Below are 20395 nucleotides of genomic sequence, written 5' to 3'. Positions count from 1 at the left end.
GTGTATGCGGAGGAGTGAATAGAAAGCGATCCTTTTTTTTTTTTCCCAGCTTCCTGAGTTGTCGCATTTTTCTTCATCTTTTTGCCACCTGGTGATTTAGAAAATTGTGAAAATGTGACTGGGAATGAAACTGTAGACCCGCGTGTGAAATCCGAGCCGCGGGTTTTAGCGCCCGTCCACACTCCTTCCTCATGTTCCGGCTCACGCAGCAGAAAGTATTAATAGCCGAAGCGAAGGCCTTCCTGAGTCTCAGCGTGCAGGCATGCGTGTGTAACAGCAGTGTTTTCGAGACGCAGCTGTCGGAGCTCGGTGCCTCGCGTCCTCCTGGTGTTTGTGTTTGATGTGGGAGTGTTTAGCGATGCTGGTTTTCCCGTCACTCCCTGTGCAGGCTCGGACCTGCCACAGACTTCCGACCTTCTCGGAAGCCACAAATATATCAAAGCTGTTCGTGCAACTCTGCATTTCTATCTAGCGTTTATTTTTCAAAGTTTTTTCTTTCACCCCCGGCCCGCTGACGGAAGAGATTGGAATGCCCATGACGAATCCGCTCCCTTGCCTTGTTTCTGGCTCCTCCCTCGCTGTCCGACGCACAATCAAAACATTTCATCCTGGTAAATGGTGCTTGCGTCCCATCTAATCCGTCTCATCTAATTCTGATAAAATTATTTTGCCTCGTTAATCAGAGGAAATGATTTGAAGCATCGTGTTTTACTGAAGCAGAAAAAAGAGGGTGGGAGGGAGCGATGCTCGGGTTCGTGAATCATAGCAGATAAGATTTGTGTCCTATGTATGCATCATTGATGTAAAAGTTTGTAGAAATAGTTAAAAGATTAAATACTCTGATGATATTATTTCAGGTTGAAGCCCACATACATGTTTGTCTGCAAGAAAGATGAACTGCTTAATTTTTTTAAATGTTACAAAATTTAGTTTGGTGTGACGACATAAAATGATGTGTTTTCCACTGGATTGGTGAAAAACACATCATTAGGAAAATTATATTAAATAATATTAGGAAATTAATTGTACAAAATGTTATCTAGTTCAGCTCAAGATTTAGAATCATTTCATTTTATTACAATCAAAGAGAAAAAGAGGATATAGATAAATTTATGTTTATACCTTGTTTATGTCAAGTTCTACTTCTTTCATCATCAGCCAGATACACTTCCTGTAATCGGAGAGTGAATCACAGATGAGAAATGGAAAAGTATATCGGGTAAAGATTTGTAAAGTTCATAAAGTGAAAATTGACTTGTACCACTTCAGTGCTGTTATTTCAGCCAAAGTGAAAATATGAACTAATCCCAGTAAAATATTCACTTTATCTTTTCTAATTAATATCTATTGGTGCAGGTGTTTGTTTACATTGAGACAGTAGCGCATTAGTAGATTATTTTAAAGTAGATTATTAAATTTGGCACATAACTGTTCATAACATGACTTTTACTCAACATTTAGATTCACTGATGGATCTAAGTACTGCAGGAGATTCAGTAAATTCCAGACAGACAGTTTTGCGTGATGCTGCGACAAAATTTATTTAGACGGACATACATTTCTGTCTGTATATCTGTTTCTCAGACTGGTTTCTGGTCCTCCAGTGTATGAAACCTGAAGATATCAATGAAAGAACGAATCCTGGGCAAATTACAGGCAAACCTTACTTTAAATTATGTCGATTTCTGCATTGTTTTTAAATTAAAATTTTAACTAAGTTACTGTTTCAAATAATATTCACACTTAACCAAGTATTCACGTCAGATATTACAATAGCTAAAGCTCAGTGAGGTGAACGCTTGCACATCATCAAAGTAAATCCTCCACATTTGATGATCGGGAAGGAACACATACACACACACACACACACACACACACACAAATTAAGATTCTTGTGGCTAGTATGGCTAATATTACCTAAAATATTTACATTTCTTTTCTATTTATAAATCATACGAATTAGAAATGGAGCAACAGCAAAAGTGGCGTAACGTTAAATTAGCAGAGACAACTTAACTACATTCCTCAGGAAGCGATTGCAACTACAACAAAAAATTATAATTAGGAAAATAATATAATTTTTTATTTTTTTTATTTTGTAATTTACGGGTGATAAATTATTTGAGAATAACTTGATGTTTATTATGAGAATAAACAATTTATCCTCATATGTTGTATCTACTACGTGGTAAATTTCATTAAATCTGCTCTCACAAGAGTACCGTTGTGATCATTTCTAGACGTCGCTGTTAGCAGTGATGTCGGTGCGTGTAAGCTGATTGGGCGACCGACAGTTAGCGAGCAGCAATTAGTCTAATTAACGGGTGAAAGTAAGTCTTCCTGTACTATGTAGGGTGTAAAATCCCTTGTTCCAAACACCATGTAGTGCCCTTGATTAGGGGTTAGAGAGGGATTTGGGATTTAGCCTCGTGTTACTGCGGACCGCACAGACCTACTCTCACCCACGCTGAGGCTCACAATTAGTGTCATTAACCACTGGACAACATCTGGGACACGCCCAGTCATACAGATAGTTACACATCACACTGCTGTTACTGTCTATTATCATCACTTGTGGGACTCCTCTCATCCAATCAGATCACTCGGGCAGAACTAACTGTTGCGTAATCCATATGCACGCATGTATTTTTTTTTTTATGCAACAAAGGTTTCTTAAGTAAATATTCTGCGGGGAATTTAACAACTTTTACTTTCCATATTTCCGTGTGTGTGTGTTTTAAGCACATCATGTTCAGGAAATTCCATCTGTTTTGTTTGGCATAAGTTATGATTCTGCACAAGTCAGAGTTGAAAGGCTAAAGGTCATGTGACTTTCTCGAAATGCCGGAGTGTGTGTGTGTGAGACACCGGGTGTCTAATGGATGTTTCTCTTTACACCAGCGTGAGGCTGACGTCAGGGTGACGCTGCTCCTCTCAGCTCACACACGTCTCACACACTCATACACACATTCCTGGTCTAAGCTGTCAGTGCCAGAATTTTTGGCCCCCTCCAAAAAGCTTGGCCAACATTTCCAAACTTGAGTTCAATTTTATTTTCTACCCTGAATCAGTTGCACAATGTTTAAAAGTCTGTTTGTCGTTCACTTTGTTAATCTGTTCATTTTGCAGCTATTTAATTAATAAAAAAATAAAAGTGGGATTTGATTTTAAAAATTGGTTGTGGAACAAGTGGAAAGTGAAAGAAGGACGTGAACAAAAGAGAAAAGGATGTGATTGTAATGATGAAGGAAATGAAAGAAGAAAGGAGGTGATTGTAGTAATGAAGGAAATGATAAAGAGAAAGTGGGTCATGGTAGTAATGGAAGAAAGAGAAAGAAATGGAGACAGAAAAAGAAAGAAAAGGATATAATCATAGTGATGAAAGAAATGATGATTACAAAAGGAAAAAAACAAAAGGAGGTGATTCAAGTGATGAAAGAAAGAAAAAGAGAAAAGGATGGGATTGTAACGATGAAAAAGGAAAGAAAAAATTGTAGAGAAAGAAAGGAGTCTATTGTAGTATTGGAGGAAAGGATGAAAAAGAAAAAAAGGAAAGGATGCTATTGTAGCTATTGAAGAAAGAATGATAAAGGATGAGGATGAATGGAAAAGAAGTAAAATGTAAAGAACAGAAGAAAATGAAAAATGTTAAAGAGAATTTAATTATAAAATATATAATTTCATCTTTACAGTAATCAACATTTGTTTGTTTGTTTGTTTTGTCTTGATCACTTTTGTCTGACGTAGAAGAAGAAAGAAACGTTGTTATTGATGCTGTATTAGTTTAATGGGTTCTCTCGCTGGTCTCTCCTCGCTCAGATCCGCTACATCTCCCAGACGCAGGGTTTACCTGCAGAGAACCTCCTCAACCTCGGCACCAAGACGTCTCGCTTCTTCTGCAGAGACTCCGACGCGCCATACGCTGCGTGGAGACTGAAGGTAGGACACTCACACTCGCACTCGCTCACTCACTCACTCGCTTACTTGCACACAGAATGTAACGAGTTTTACTGTGTGTCTCAGTCCACAGAGGAACACGAGGCAGAAACTGGGATGAAATCGAAGGAAGCAAGAAAGTATATTTTCAGCTGTTTGGATGATATTGTGCATGTACGTCTCCCTCTCTCTCTCTCTCTCTCTCACACACACACACACACAGACACACACACACTTTCACTCTAAAGATCCAATTTTTTTTTGTATATACATGACATGCAAATTAACCCCGTCCCTGATTTTTTTTTTCATACTCTTTCTAATCAGGATGGGACTGATAAAAATGTTGCCATGACAACCATCATTTATAATAATAATACACTACCTTTGGCTAAAGCATTTATCTTTTAAAATTAATTGATGACATCACAATCCAAGCTCATACTCCGCCCTGCCCCTGACATATTAACTATAAACATCTTAACAAATGTCTTGTTTATTTATTTATTTATTTATTTATTAATTTTTTTATTTTTCAAAGTTAGCTTGCACCCCTTGGAAGCTCCACCCCTTTCCCTCCATATAAAGGTGATCATTACTCATATCGTGTGTGTGTGTGTGTGTGTGTGTGTGTGTGTGTGTGTGTGTGTGTGTGTGCGTGTGTGCGTGTGTGCGTGCGTGTGTGCGTGTGTGCGTGTGCGCGTGTGCGTGTGTGCGTGTGTGCGTGTGTGCGTGTGTGCGTGTGTGCGTGTGTGCGTGTGTGTGTGTGTGTGTGTGCATGAATGATTTGTCTTGGTGCTGCAGGTGAATTTAGTGATGAATCTTGAAGGCAGCGACTTGATGGCTGAGAAAGTGGATCGTGGAGAGTTTGTGCTCTTGCTGAAGAAGATGTTATGGATCGACGCAGAGAACAGAGTTGTCCCCGGTGAAGTCCTCAACCATCCCTTCGTCACCATGCAGCACCTGCTCGACTTTCCTCACAGCAATCAGTAAGCTGTGGTTTTAGATTAAAACTGAAAAAAAAAAAGAAAATAACTCAAGGAGATGTTTTTGTCATTATTATCTTATAAGTGTGTGGGTGAATCTGAAATCAATCAAAATATATGAAATCTCTAGTGCACTACATAAGGAGGAGGAAACCGTGAGTGAGATCCGGTGTGGTGCACTCATGTATGAGATAAGATGAGGCTTCTGAGGATCGAATAGGGAAATAAACACCAACGGATACTTTAGTATGATGCTTAGATAGATAGATGGTATGTACAGTGGGAACGGAAAGTATTCAGACCCCCTTAAATTTTTCACTCTTTGTTATATTGCAGCCATTTGCTAAAATCATTTAATTTCATTTTTTTACCTCATTAATGTACACACAGCACCCCATGTGACAGAAAAACATGTCCGCAACCTCCCCGGGATGCGCAGGAAATTCTTCTGTTTTCGGGAGTTAAAGACCTCACGGCTTCAGACAGACGTTTTGAGTTCTCCCTCACGACACAATTTGTAAATAGCACTGTGGCCTCGCACCTCAAGGGTCCAGGTTTGATTTCCACCTCGGGGTCTGTGTGCATATTCTCTGCAAATTTGGTGGGTTTCCTCCTGGTCCTCAGGTTTCCTTTCACAGTCCAAAGACATGCAGATTAGGCTAATTGGTGTTTGCAAATTGCCCCATAGTGTTAACAAATGTTTGTGTGTGTGTGTGCGCCCTGTGATGGATTGGCACCCCGTCCAGGGTGAGAGGGAGTTACGGGTATATGGCGCTGACGCTCTAGTTCTCCGTTCTTAATGGTAATAGTTTTGTATGTAAAATAACTACGCAAGTATTTGAAATAATACAATATTATTAAATAATTATTTTTATTTTGTGAAATGTATGAGGTTGCATCAAATAAAAAAAATATATTTTACAATTTCTTATATAATCGTCCTTTCATTTTAAGGCCTCCAGTGCGTGATGAGCAGAAAATCAGTTCTTAATTACGTCACATCTTTTCAGGTTTTATATTTTTATTTCTTTCCTCTTTCTTGTAGTGTGAAATCATGTTTCCACATTATGGATGTGTGCCGGCCGCGAGCCGGACCCTACGACACCATCAACCGGAACAAAGCTTCATTCACGAGACCGGCCACGACCTCGGCGCCCACCCTGACCGTGCCTTACGGCAAGATGGCTGCCGTGCACGCGCAGGTGAGAAAAGATGCTAATCGAAGTCACGGCAGTGCAATTTGTCATCAGAAGTGACTCCACATGTAGCATGTGTGACTTCTCTCTAATATTTAGGGTTTCCTGCAAAGCTAAGATGTGTGTGTGTGTGTGTCTCTCTGCTTCTCATGTAAACGTCTCGGTTTACCTCCACACTCTTGTTCTCACGCAGAGCTCACTAATGTCAGATTATTGCACCACAGCGTCATAGTCATGGCAACACTCAGAGCAACGTCATGGCGACGCCGAGAGAACATTCGGTTGCTAAGAAGGGAAGAAAAAAGACAAACCGCAGCTCTGTTTGCTGAGCTGACCTCGAGGCAGGAGTCTTAATTTTTACCTGTAATTTGTTTAGCAGAGGAAGTGTGAGTAAGGGTCCAGTCACCTGCTTTTTCTCGTGCGTCAGAACAGAAGCGACAGATTACCTCCATGTAAGGGAGTGTGTGTGAAAGGATGAAGGAGGTGGTGGTGGTGGTGGTGGTGTGATGGAGAGACTGGCCTCAGCCTGGTCCTGTTCTTTTAATCACAACAATTTAATAAGTGAGTGAGTAGAGGGGAAAAAATATGGTGCTGTTTAAGTGAACTTGGAGTTAAAAGGCCTGTGTTTTGTTCATGTGTCAGTAGAGGCGCTCACACACCAGACTCGTCTAGAATTGTTAGATTGCCCCCTGTTGGTTATTTACTGTCTGTGCATTGCAATAATAATAATAATTATTATTATAACCAAAGGCTGCTTAAAATCTTTATGATTTAAAATGTTCTGTTTAGAAAATTCCACAGGTGAACACTCAGTCATTCACAAACAAGGATGGGGCGCTCAGACTTTTAAAGTCGTACATCAAGGAAGAATCAAACTTCAACATTAAGTGTCCTCAGTTCCCAAACTCTTATTGAGTGTTATTAAAAGGAAAGATGTAACACAGTGGTGAAAATACCCCTGTCCCAGCTCTTTTGAAACGTGTTGCAGGGATCAAATTTAAAACAAGTGAATATTTGCAAGAGACAATCAAGTGCATCAGTTGCAACATTGCATTTAAAGTATAAATATAAATTAAGTCAATCCCAATAAAAGTTTTTTTAATAAGCAAAGATTTCCAGCTCCAAACCCAGTGTTCCAGGTCCACTCTTCCTCTGCCTTCTTGGTCCTGAGATTGGCCTCGGTGCTATCTCTAGTTAAATCACGTTACTATAAACAATAAATTACAATGTATGAACTGTAAAGTGATTTCTAGCATAGAAACATGAAATTTAAATGAAAGTCAATGACGCATCAGGCTTAATTAACAGTGTATTTTTATTCCTCCTCTGTGCTCTACAGCCTTTGGCTCCATCTGCTCCCTCCGTCATGCATCCTGCGATCCCGCTCCAAACAGGAAGTGCTCAGTTTGGGGACTCATTTCAGCAAACGCTCATCATCTGCCCACCGACCCTGCAAGGTGAACTTTAACAATGTGACGTGATGTGAATCTGTTTAGTGTTGTGAAAGCAGGATTTATAGTTTATAGCAGTGTATATCAGAAAGACCTGCACAGTTTTACAGCGTGTACTGATTCCTCCTCGCGCAGGTCTCCCCCCCAACCCCAACAAGCCCGCGGGTTACTCGGTGCGGATGGAGAGCACGGTTCCGCTGGTGACCCAGGCTCCCACCATCCAGCCTCTACAGATCAGACCAGGCGTCATCAGTCAGGTACACGCCCATCTCGCAGCATTTCATCTACAATTCTTTCTCTTTCGCCAGTGATGGTGTCGCAACTCCGAATAGCATCCTGAGATCAGCGCACGCTGCTACAACTCAAAGCTCAATAATCTGATTCAGTCAAAATATAGATTCTTAAGTTTAAACAATGTTCTGATGTTAGCCCTTCTAACGAGCACAGGGAACATGTTCTCCCCTCGACCTGATAGACGACGGTCACTATGTGCTGACCCTTATATATCTATATATATAGAAACGAAGAAATTAGTGCTCATGATGATGATGATTATTAGAAATGATTGAAAAGTAATTGCGCATGTGTCCTGAATGTAGCGTAATCTTTTTTTTTTATTATAATAAGCCCCAGATTTTATATATATATAAAAAAAATTTTGTTAGATGTTTCTCTTTAAATCCAGCACTATTGCTTACATTATACGCAATACAGGTAGCCCCGACTTATGGACATTTGAATTACGAATTTGTGCAGATACTCGTTTCAATTACAGAAGTATCTCATGTGTATTGTACAAAAAATAGACACTGCAGGCCACCAAATACCAATATTTACAATTATATACAACATTTTCAGTGTGTAAGTGAAATGAGATAAAATATCTAAAGTCCGGTATATTGTATGTGTGCGTGTGGGGGTGAAATGAGTCGGCCTCACCGGTTTTAATGAATCGGTCAGAGAGCACCATGATAGAAAATGTCTGTTGTGTAAAGCTATCCTGATGGAGAATAATCCTAATTTCAGGAAAACCTCAATGAGAGAGTTTACAGTTCAATACAGTGGAAAACAGCTCTGAGACAAGATGACGTCCGGGATTCCCCTTGCGATTTAAAGGCGCTGAGACAACACTGTTATATTTACGTGTGAGATTTATTTCCTTAGGCCACATGATGGTGGTTTTTGGCCACAGGATGGCAGTGTGGGGAAAGGGAACAGAGATTCAGTCAAGTGGATTGGTATGATTTATATTGTATATTTGTGTCAAAGGCATATAAGACTTACTTTGTCAGACTTAAGAACAAATTGGGCTTACGAACGTGCTCCCGGAACGGAACTGGTTTGTAAGTCGGGGACTACTTGTATAGTTTTCTAGATTAGAAAATAAGTGGCACAAAGTCAACGTATTTACTGTGCAGATGTCTAATCTTACTTAAAACAGACGAGCGGCTCCTGGTGGTTACGGAAAACACTTGTCTGTTTTGTAGCAAGCCTGGTCTAATCGGCCGCAGCAGATCCTGGTACCAGCCTGGCAGCAGGTGACCCCGGTAACGTCGGATTCTGTGGCAGGACCACAGAGGCTGGCAGATTGGGGGTGAGTGGCGAACAGGAAACTGATATTTGGCCTATCATGTTTTTGAAATGCCATCACCTCAGCATCATTTATTATGTGTTTTAGGAAAGTCCGGCCTCACGGGAACCACTACACCTCAATCCTGCCGCACCCACAACCTCTGTTAGCCAATCACATGACAGCCTTGTCAGCCCACCAGCCAATCAGCATCGGGATCGCTCATGTGGTGTGGCCACAGCCTGCAGCCAACAAAAGAAACAAACCGTGCATTAACAGGTGACAACAACCTGACTAGATCACGAACCTGACCTCGGATTGGTCCTTGACTTAACCTTCTTTTTCCTTTTTTTTTTTTAGGACTAATTTCTCACACAACAGCAACACACATATCTCGGCGGCCCATTCCCCGAAAACCACCGACGGTCGCAAACGCACAGAGGAAGTGCAGGATCGGTGTCCTGAAACAGAAGATTGCATAGTTGAGGCGGAGTTACAGACGGAGTCACAGGAAGAGGAGGAGCCTGCGTGCTGTAAGGTGGAGGTAGAGGTGGAGGCGGAGTCGAACGGGCTGGGCGTGTCTGAGGAGCAAAGGCAGGCCGTGACAGCAGACACACCGAGTCCAGCGGGCAGCGTGATCAGCATCAGCAGTGATGATGATGAGGAGGACGAAGAGGCGCCGGGAGCGCCGAGGCACTCAGTAGAGTGAGTCCATGAAACAAAAATAATTTAAAAAGGGAAAAAAAAAGGGTTGTATGTAATCTGTTATTATATAATACATCTACGCTAGAGTGAGAAATTCCCTTTTTGGTTTTAACAAAATGAATTATAACTATAAACGTCTCCTATTTTCAAAATAAAAATAAAAAAAAGATAGAGACTGCTTTTTTTTTAACAGAATTATCAATTTAAGGTTTAGAGGTATTATATAGAGGTGTGTGTGTGTGTGTACGCACACCAGGTGTAAAGGCAGTCCGGAGTGTGAGGCGTGTCGCAGTACACTGAATATGGAGCGTGTGTGTTCTCTCAGCAGTCCTGACTCCAGTCTCAGTACCAGCTCATCAGCATCAGTGCAGTCCAGCACCTCACCCTGCAAGAGACCCAACAGGTTTTAGACACACACACACACACACACACACACACACACACACACACACATGCACATTTTATTGATCAAGACATTTTTATTACTGGAGCTAATTAATGTTAATGCCTAATTCTTAGCCTCAGGGACTAAAAGCAAATCTTCGTGATGATGTTTGACATTAATATCGCTGTGAGAATGTTTTACTTCTTTTTTTTTTTTTACACAAAAAAGAATTAAAACTAAGTCGAAACCCCTTATCTTTTTAAAACCAAATCCAAATTTTACAGACGTTCAAGTCAAACCGGGACTTGGTGATGCAATTCCTGGTGAATAAAGGCATAAATACGATACTGTGACATTTACACAGTACGGTGATGAGACTCTTAGCTGCACGAAGGTCGTACGTCCGTGAATGAGGAGGCTCGGAGCCTCCGTGAACGTTCAAGGAGTGAATTCCCTGATCTTTGAAAACTGATGTACAAATAACTTGTCGTGGATTTGTGGAGGAGACACATCGGTCTCCTTATCATTCAACAACACCTCTTACACACTACAGGAACTCAGCTGGGAGTTATTATTGGCACGTCCCCTGTACAGTCCTGACCTCGCTCCAAGCCATTTCCACATGTTTGGACCATTAAATGAGTTCCTGGGAGGCTAGCGTTTCAGATGTGAAGCAGACAGGATCTCCGATTATGTCTCCAGTCCAATGTAGAGACTGCTTTCTACATTGATTGTGTGCAAGCACTAGTTAAACACTGGGATAAGTGCATTAGTGTAGCACAGGAGTTAATAGAGAAATAAAGGGAGTTTTTACTCTAAGGACTGTCTCGTGTTGTTCTGTACACTCAAAAGTCCCAGTTTAATATGTGTGTTAATCATCAACAAATACAGCCAAGAGTGAAATGTAAAAAAACAGGTAGGGATGGATTGTTGGCCTACATGCACATTTTTAGGTGACCGTAATCCTAAGAACACTTTGAGAACCGTGTGTGTGTGTCTGTGTGTGTGTGCGCAGCATGTCTGAGGATGAGCAAGAGAGCGGCTGTGATACGGTAGATGGCTCTCCTGCATCAGACTCCTCCGGTCGGGCAGACAGTCCGTTCCTGGAAAGCCGCTACATCTCTGACGGGAATCAGAACAACAAGAGCAGCGTGAGCGCAGAGACGGAGATGAGCAAAGCGCCTGTACGGACCATGGTGGTGCCGCCCATGAGGGTGCAGAACAACAACAACGAGCCGCCAGCCAGGACGGGTACGGGACACTTACGTCACTTTATATTAACCTGGGTTTGTTTTAGTCAAATTTTAGAGCTCCATCAAGAATTTGGTCATTTAATTAAATTTATAATTAGAGTTTTGTCGCACCAACTGTGTTGACATGGACCCAAATATTCCAGTAATGTAACTGATCATTTAATGACCTTTATAAAAATAAAAATACACTCATACACACAGTGCGAGACGTTCTTTCTCAGTTGTATCGAAGGTCTCGGAGCAATATTGTTTAACATTGTCTCTTATGTATTTTTCATGGTGAAACAGAGCTCATCACATAATGCGCTCCCTAGTGTAAAAGATATCTCGCAGATTCAGACTAAAATCCAGGGATGTACGGTAAATAATACGGCATCGAGAAAATTCTGCACTTTTTTTTTTTTTTTATTTGCTCGCGTAACGTCGTCTTTACCAGAATTCCAAGAAAGGCAGTGAACGTTTCTGCTGTCCCAATCGTCAGTCACCTGGTGGTGTCTGTAAAACCCTGTGTGTAAATCAGGGTTAATTTACACCTGTAAGTTTTTTTTCTTAAACTATAAAGCACTGTAGTTGGTGTCCTGGATGTGCTGCGAGTCTCGGTCGAGGCCGGTGACATTTACAGTCTTGACCTCAAACACGAGTTTGAAGAAGATCTTAAAGAAACCCTCACAGCCATGTGATGAAGAGATGTGCTGGTGAATCCTGACCCTGTGCACAGAAGGGTGGTGGAGTTCATTCCTATCGGGTCAGGCCTGTAATCAGAGACCGCCACTCCACCGACTTGCTGTTGTTTGTTTTCAGGTCACATGCCTCGGGCTTACGCAGCTAAAATAGGTGAAAGCTGGCTGTACAGGTGATTATGTGGCTTTCGGTTTCTGTCTGGTGATGTTCTGTGTGCGGTGATTAACTTTATTCCTCTACTTCTGAGCCATCCTGACTCATGATCTCACTTTCTCTTTACGTACATCCTGTACAAGATGTACTGTATGATCATTTACCATCGTTATTAACGTCAGTCCAGCTGTCTTACTAAGTCAGCAGGCTGTAAAAATGATGTCCTAATGATATTTTCTAAAATAATAATGAACGGCAGTTTTTGTACAAGTTAACATCAAATGCCAGTTGCCAGGTAACTAAGAAACTCATTTATTTAGTAAACTAGTTATTATATGATATTATGCATGTAACTTATTACATGTTAAAATAGTTGTGTAGTCTACTGAATACAAACAGTATAATAAAACTGTAAAGTGGGCGTGTCTGTACACTAAAATTATTTGGAGGGATGTAAGATGAGTAATGGAACCTCAAGATGTTTTTTGGAAATTTTGTTTGTCTGTTTTTGCACACATCACGTTTAAATAAGGTTTTCATATGTGTATTTGGCGGAGCTTGAGGTAACGTATACAGTAGGCTTTGTTTTGTGTCATCGCAATCGGCCCAGCGGAAGAGAAGATATGATGATTTAAAATTTAAATGGAAAACGCCCTTGTATCATTAAAGACATCATTCGTTCATCTCAAAATTCAACAGGTAGTGCTGTAGCTCCAAGTCAAACATCATAATGAAGAATGAGTCTGATCTCTTTCTTTAACTTTGGCATTGTACCCCAAATGGGCTAGTTTCAGAAACTGTGGCTCTCCTGGGAATTCCACCCACAATAGTCATGGAAAAAAAAAAAAAGCATGACTTGTGTGCAGAGGGTCTGCAGGCTGAAACACCCAGGTGGTGATGAGAGAGATCAGAGCAGAATGATCAGACTACAATCATCATGAGAAGAAAAAAAAAATCACTTCAGCATGCACAAAGCATCAAAGGTGCATGTCTTGTAACAGGAGGAGACCACATCTCTTGTGGTTCCTCTCACTCCTCCTCCTCCTGCTTCTGAGTGAGGTTCCTCTCACTCACTCAAACTGGAGAGCTTAAGACTGGAGAAAGACCAGGCGAGCTTCAGCTGTGTGTGCCATGCAAAACTAAACCACTTTAATGGTTGAACAGCATGTACCAGATTTTTGTTTCCAGCACTCGCAGATTGGATCTGCTGATAGAAAAATGAACAAACGAACAAACAAACAAAACGTTATTATCTGTTTGGATGAGTGTTCTCACAGGTGTGGCCCCCTGTTCATTCTCCATGCTTTTAGTTTTACCCCTTCTGTTTGTAAATCTAATTCTCTCTAAACATCATGCTTAAGGCTGGAGTGCAGGCTCATCTGGTCACTCATGGGGTATTTTTAGATGCTGCTGGTGTGACCTGAAATTTTAAATATGAACAACATTCGTAACCAAAACATATGGTCACATGTTACACATCCTGCCTGCAGGGGTCACTATTTGTCCTTTAAAAAGATTTTTTTTTAATGATTTGGTTGTACAGTAAATCTCAATATCTCACTTGTTGTTTCTGTAGATAAAGCATACCCATGGTATACAGGACACTCGCGCAATCATTTTAATCTTACAATAAATGCATATGTTTTTATAAAAAAAAAAAAAAAAACACAAATGTGTGTTTCATTGTTATGGTGACATTTCCTCTTAAAAAACATATGTTTATGAAAGGAGTCTCCAGTGTCAGTGCCTTTTACAAGCTTCAAGAGGAATTAAACACTTTGGTGGTAACCCTCTTCCATTTTTACTTAACCAGTCCTAGAGCCAATGTGCCAGTCAAAAGGTCGCATCGGTGCCATCAGACAGCCCCATCAGTCCACGGCGCTCCTGGGCCGCCCGCAGAAACTCGTCCCACCATCCCAGCAATCGCAGCCACCACCGCCACCTTTCGGGCAGGTCAGCGTTCCTGCTGTTTTGTTATTATTATTATTATTATTATTACTAAACTGGAAATGCTCTATGGAGGTTCATTAATAACTAAGATCATGATGGATTGTGATTTATATAACATATTTACTTAATTACACTTTTTTTATTGAAAATCGGATCTTTTATTAATATTTACTATTTAATTTGCTATTAAAATGTAGCACATAATTACAATTGCCTTTTTATATTTTGGGCTAATTTGTTTTTGCAGAGAATAATTATTTAATTATTGCGGTAATTTAATGAACAAATTTATTTGAGTAACAGCTAAGAAAATGAAAAAGTGGAAGTGTTTTCGAGGAGTTAGGTCAGAAAATGAAAAAAAAAAAAAAAAAGCTGTAAACATTAAAAAAGATTTATTCATTTGTTTACTTACCCATTTACTACTACTTATTTATTCATTTTTTATTGTTTAGTAGATGCTCCCTTTACCTGTACAGCCTCTTGTTAAAGCAAATACAATCACAGAGTTTTTTAATTTATAAAAAAAAGTTATTCTGAAATATATGTATTTTTATCTCGGTTATAAGTAATAAACTATGATTAATATATTAGTGACGGAACATACAGCATCTCTTGAGATATTTGAGGTTTAGGCCAGTGTGTAAAAATAAATCAAAAATAAATCAATACTGTGATTAAATTCCTCAACTGGTTTTTGGTTTCAGCTCCAGCATCCCGCTTCAGCCCACACAGAATGGAACGGCAACTACAGCCACCGGCGCCCTCAGGCTTTCATCCCCCCCACGGTGCACGGCCACGCCTTTACCCTTCCTCATGGCAGCCCCACCCACTCTACAGCTCATCCCCCTGCCCCGCCCCTGGGCATCGTCCACCCCCACGCACAGCCCGCCTTGCTCTCTTACCCGCCCTCGGCTCCTCTGGTGCCGACTGGCCCCATTTCGCACCTCCTGCCGTCGCCTGGTACTACGCGGAGCCACGTGCTCCTTTCCCACCCGGCCAGGCACCTTGTGCACCAAGTGAGCGTGGGCATCAGCGCCCGCCTCCTGCCCTCGCCCACGCTCCACCCTCAGGGCCAATTCAAACCTCTTTTCCCGTCACACTCGTACATCGCCTCTCCTGCCTACGCAGGCTTCCCCCTCAGCCCCACCAAACTCAGCCAGTACTCCTACATCTAACGGCCACTCGGTGCAGGCAGCCCGTTTTCGCCCCGGTGTCTCATGGGGTGTCTTACGGGAACCACGGATCATCTGGTTTTCATGCCCAAAGCCATGGCACAAACAAGAACGCAAGCTTTTTTTTTTTTTTTTCCTGAACCACATCAACTCGGGTGCAATTGAACTTTAATCGAGCTTTAAAAAAAATTATTAAATAAAAGAATGTCTTGAAGGTATTTCGCAAGTTGATAAAGAGCGCAAAAGAGGAAATGCAAGTATGGATGGGAAAAAAAAGACGATGTGTTTTGCACATTTTCTACAACTTCTTGTCAGATTTTCAATGAAGCACTCCTCCAAACAGGTGAATAAAGAGGAGGTGCCGGGATGATTAAAGAAAAAAAAAAATGTATATGTAAAGAAAAAAAAATCATGTAATCGCACACCTCCTGTTGGATCCCTCTCAAATCTATTTTTCTATATTGCCTTCTGAACAGTGTGAGACACATCTTCGTTTGTAAAGCCACCCCAGTATCCTGGTCATGATGCCTGACCTGCACACATAAAGTCCACGTCGTGGTGTTCTGCCTTTTCAGAGTATTTATAAACCGGTGTGGTTTCAGTGTCGAGTCATTTTAATCGGATTAGAAAACGTGGTCGTTCCTCACGCTGCATGTCTTCTTGCATGAGCTGCAAAACGTCGATGTCGGATCGGAGAGATGCCAATAGATGTCGCTCTTAAATGTTCGTATCATGACTCTCGCTGCATTGTTTCAACGCGTCCTCAGCCATAGTGCCTTAAATATTTGAGGTTGTTCATGTTATTACTACTACTACTATTACTACTTCTATAAATCTATAATTATATAAATATATCGATGTATCGGACTGCAGCACTTGAAATTCAGATCGGTCCGTGCATTCTGCGTGTGTGTGTATATATACGCACAGAGGTGTATGCTTTCATACCTGATTTGGCATGGATGTCTCGCATTGCACAAAAAAACAAAACAAAAAAAAATTATAATTTTTTTGGAATCTGAATCGTAGTCTTTTCCTTTCATTTAGTTTTTAGTTAGTTTCTCGAGGACGGCATGCTTTTGCTGCAGCGAAACGCTTGCTGTTTGTTCTGTTCTTTTTCCCTTTATTACTTTTGACGAATGAACTAGTGTACAAAAAGCAAGCATTAAATACCGCTTAATGTTTGATAATCAATTTCTATTAAGTGGGGGAAAAAAAAAGACAAATAAAAATTATTACTAACAGTGTTTGTACTGTTTAACGAAACTGCAATACAATCGAAATAGTCGTTGATTCTCGGACGTCCGTGCGTTTTTAATTTAAGTTTTTCTCCTTTTAGTTTGGATTTTTGTATCCTAGATGTGTAGAACCGTGGTGGGCATGGCTTTGACTAGATGACGAAATGCAAATAGGTCTCTGATTCATGGTTCGGATTCATCTTAGCCTGACAGACCATGCAGTATTCGGAATATAATCTAATATATACGTATGTACGGTATATCTACTAGAGCTAGTCTATTTAGTGCTGAAGCTTGATGAGGTGTGTGACTTTTATCTTGTGCAATCTTCTCATTTATGCATGTGTGAAACTGCTTAACGTGTTTAATTTCTATATTCTCGTATAATTCGTTTCGACGTTTCAGTACCGGTGTCGACTGCTTATTTGATACATTCCGTCAGGGAGATAATACGTACGCTTTGTGCAGATTTTATTTACGTTTTTTGGTTTCGTTTGGGTTTGTTTTTCTTTTTTTTTGTCTTTTCTTTTTAATATAAAGTTGCTTGTGCAGCACCAAAGACTGTAATCCGTAAATTAATTATTTTCTTTCTTCTTCTTTTTTTTTCTAAAGCAAGGTAGCTACTCTCCCTGCATAGACCTCATGTATACTGTAGTAACTCTAGTCCTGGGGTAAGTTTTAAGAATAAACGGAAATGTATTTGAAAAAAAAAAGGCTTAGGGTTAGCGTTTTAGGTTTAGCTTTCTGAGCAAGTAATAAGACGCATCATCTATCTTGAATGTATCCTAGATAAGCTGCTATATAATTATTGCCACTTCAGATAGCTGTGAAATTAGATGTTTTCTTTTCTTTAGTTCATATCTGCGTTTGTATTTTTTTGTTTGTTTGTTTTTGTATAGTTTACTCTTATATCTGAGACAGACGTGTATTTTGGTTGAATAGTTTTGCTTTAATGTTTGGAGTGTAACTGTAACTACTGTAATGCTGTTGATGGAGATTAGTTCGAGGTTGTCGATGCTCTTTTGGCTGGTGGTGTTTCGCATCAGTATTTTAGACTTTCATTAACTGTTCCAGGTGTAACTTAAGATTTTTTTTTTCTCTTTTTCTCTGTTTACTTTTTTTTGTTATACGTTCATCAGAGTGATAGCTTGCAGAGTAAACATTGTTTTAATTTCACAAAAATTCAAAGAACTGGTTTTATGAAATGTTCCAGTGAGCCAAAATATCAAGGACACATTATAACATTATATCATCTGTTTTTTTTTTTTCTTCTCTTTTTTCTTTTCTTCCACCTTACACCTATTTTATGCCCTTGTCTAAATCTGCAGCCAAGACATTTTGCTGGGGGATTTTTAATGAAAATCCAGTATTTTATTCAACTTCATAAACGACCTATTTGATACTTTTTTATGATTTTAACAAAAAGTAACACTTTCTATAAAGCTGATATTGCTATAGATTTATTGCTGTGCTTGAAATTCCTAATTTGGTAGCATTAAAATATGTGAAAAATGCCTGTAAATGTATAACGCCTTATATAACTAGCTCCAGTATAATATGATGAGTTTTATAATAATGCCGTATAAAGAGAGTCTGAGAGTTTATTTAGAAATAAGTAAAAAACCTTAAAGGTTAAAAATCTTTTAAGTTCTATCCTTTATTTCTAACTTGCGTACAAATTAACAAATTTTATTTATTGTGAATTTTTCCCGAAATTGTAGACTGTTAAAGCTGAAGTAAGTATAAAGCACACATTACATTCTCAATAAGTAAATAAAATAATATGATTCTAAAAAATTAAATAAATAGTAATAAAAATGTTTTTAAATGTCAAGATGTCTAGAGATGATTCCATTTCTTTCACCAATTTTATATTTCATTTTATTTTCCCCACCTAATTTTATAGACATTAGTTAGATTTCTGTGTTAAATACAATCCAGAGATGTATTGATTATATGATTCTAGACTGTATTAGGGCTTAATAATAAGAATAAGCTCTCGTTATATTGCGTAATAATTATTGGTTGATTATAATATTTTACGAGCACAGTTAAATGTCGAGACGTCTAAAAGTAAACTCTGGACTCAGTAGCATTTTCCCCCTTCATCTAATTTCTAGACGCCTAAGTTATATTTATGTCTTAAAGTAATTTACCCGAACGTATTAGTCCTGCAAGTCTAGCACTATTAGTTAATTAGACTGACTTATTACAAATACAGTTATATTAATTCATAAATATGAGCTTTATGTAGAAAGTGTTCCTAAATTGTATTCTCACAATCAACGATACGTCAAATTCAAGATTCAGTCAGTCATGTGATCGTGGCATTGCTTACAGGAAAAGCTTCGTCTCTTCCTGGGGTTAAAGCTTAACACTTAAAAAAGAGAGTTAAGACTGTGTGTGTGTGTGTGTGTGTGTGTGTGCGTGCATGCCTTTATTTGTGAGAAAACGAGCTGCGCTGTAAAAACGGGCTGGACACGAGACACAGCGGTTCAACCTCACGTTCCAGGGATCGAAATACTAAAATTAGAGCATTTTATTTAGGAATATGTTACAATGTCACTCACATCACTGCTGATTTCAGTTTTTCTAGCCAAAAAACGTTTCTGTCATAAAAAACAAATAAAACGCAAACACATCTGGAGTTGTATTTCGATCCCTGTGAAATGGCCTTCACCAGCAAATCCGTCTCCGTTAATCTGATATTACTGCAAAAATGACTACCTGTATTTTCACACATTTTTGCCCCTTTAATCAACCTACTGAAAGATTTTTTTTTTCATGTACACATCATTGCTGTTTTTTTTTCCCTGTGTCCACTTTCTGACTGTACTTTTTTTCTCCTAATCAGCCTTATATAAGACTGCATTTGTAATCACAATTATTATTATTATTGTTATTATTATTATTATCTTTTCACTTTAATTCAGGGTGTTTGTACTAATCTGCTGTTGCTACTGTACGACTGTATTATCACCTCTCAGTATGAAGTCCTAATGCGTATGTTTCCTGGGTTTGATTTACCCCCAGCTTACGGCGTGTTTGCATATTTGCCTCGTTAATGATGTAATAGGAGCTGTTACTCACTGTTTATCCTCGTGTCAGTTCTGTGGCTTTTGTTTGCTTATTTTTATTTAAATTTCATTTGATGCTACACTAGTTTTGCCATGTAGCAATTGCACTGTGCAATATTTGAGCGTATGATGATGATGATAGGGAAACGGGGGGGAACGCGTAACTCTCGGATGTAACGTCTTTACGGTATGCGATAGTGTATCCTCTCTAGTTCTCAGTGACTTGGATGTGACCGGGCTTCGTCACATTAAGCGGGTTTTCCAGGCGACTCTTTTTGGTGAGTGTCATAATAAAGAGTTTATGGTGTATTGTCAAGATTCACTTTGAATTAAAAAAAAAATCTCTTGCTGCAGTCTCTTATACACCTGTTTTTTTTTTTTTTGGTTCTTTTTGGTTCTTCATTAAAAGTAAATAGCATACTGTTCATTATAGCTTGCTGTTTTAAGGTTATAGGGTGCAGTGTAAAAGTTTGCATACCCTTAGGATTATTACAGGTTTACAGCAATAAGACACTTCCATGTGTGTGAGATTTCATAAATGTTCTGTTAGTACCAGAAACAGTCAAAAATATTATTAAAATGTTTTAATGACTTTGTTTCATGACATGTGTTATATAGTATAATAGTCTAATTCATCAAGGC

The 20395-nt window shown here is 39.5% G+C and overlaps 1 protein-coding gene across 1 annotated transcript in view; it reads left to right on the top strand.

Moving 5' to 3' along the window:
- Positions 1–20344, top strand: part of hipk3b (homeodomain interacting protein kinase 3b) — a 45412-nt gene extending 25068 nt beyond the window's left edge. The window contains exons 4-16 of the mRNA XM_053500187.1: positions 3820–3939; positions 4024–4110; positions 4741–4925; positions 5968–6124; positions 7458–7575; positions 7705–7826; positions 9057–9163; positions 9248–9418; positions 9500–9844; positions 10101–10247; positions 11245–11480; positions 14130–14269; positions 14971–20344. Of these exons, the coding sequence (XP_053356162.1) occupies positions 3820–3939; positions 4024–4110; positions 4741–4925; positions 5968–6124; positions 7458–7575; positions 7705–7826; positions 9057–9163; positions 9248–9418; positions 9500–9844; positions 10101–10247; positions 11245–11480; positions 14130–14269; positions 14971–15441 (2406 nt within the window). The 3' untranslated portion in view covers positions 15442–20344. The remainder of the gene's footprint in view (positions 1–3819; positions 3940–4023; positions 4111–4740; positions 4926–5967; positions 6125–7457; positions 7576–7704; positions 7827–9056; positions 9164–9247; positions 9419–9499; positions 9845–10100; positions 10248–11244; positions 11481–14129; positions 14270–14970) is intronic.
- The last annotated feature ends 51 nt before the right edge of the window (positions 20345–20395 follow it).

The sequence above is a fragment of the Clarias gariepinus genome, chromosome 7 (assembly GCF_024256425.1).
Source record: "Clarias gariepinus isolate MV-2021 ecotype Netherlands chromosome 7, CGAR_prim_01v2, whole genome shotgun sequence".
Taxonomy (NCBI): Eukaryota; Metazoa; Chordata; class Actinopteri; order Siluriformes; family Clariidae; genus Clarias; species Clarias gariepinus.
Note: the sequence above shows the minus strand (reverse complement) of the source record. Positions and strands in the feature narration are given on the sequence as shown.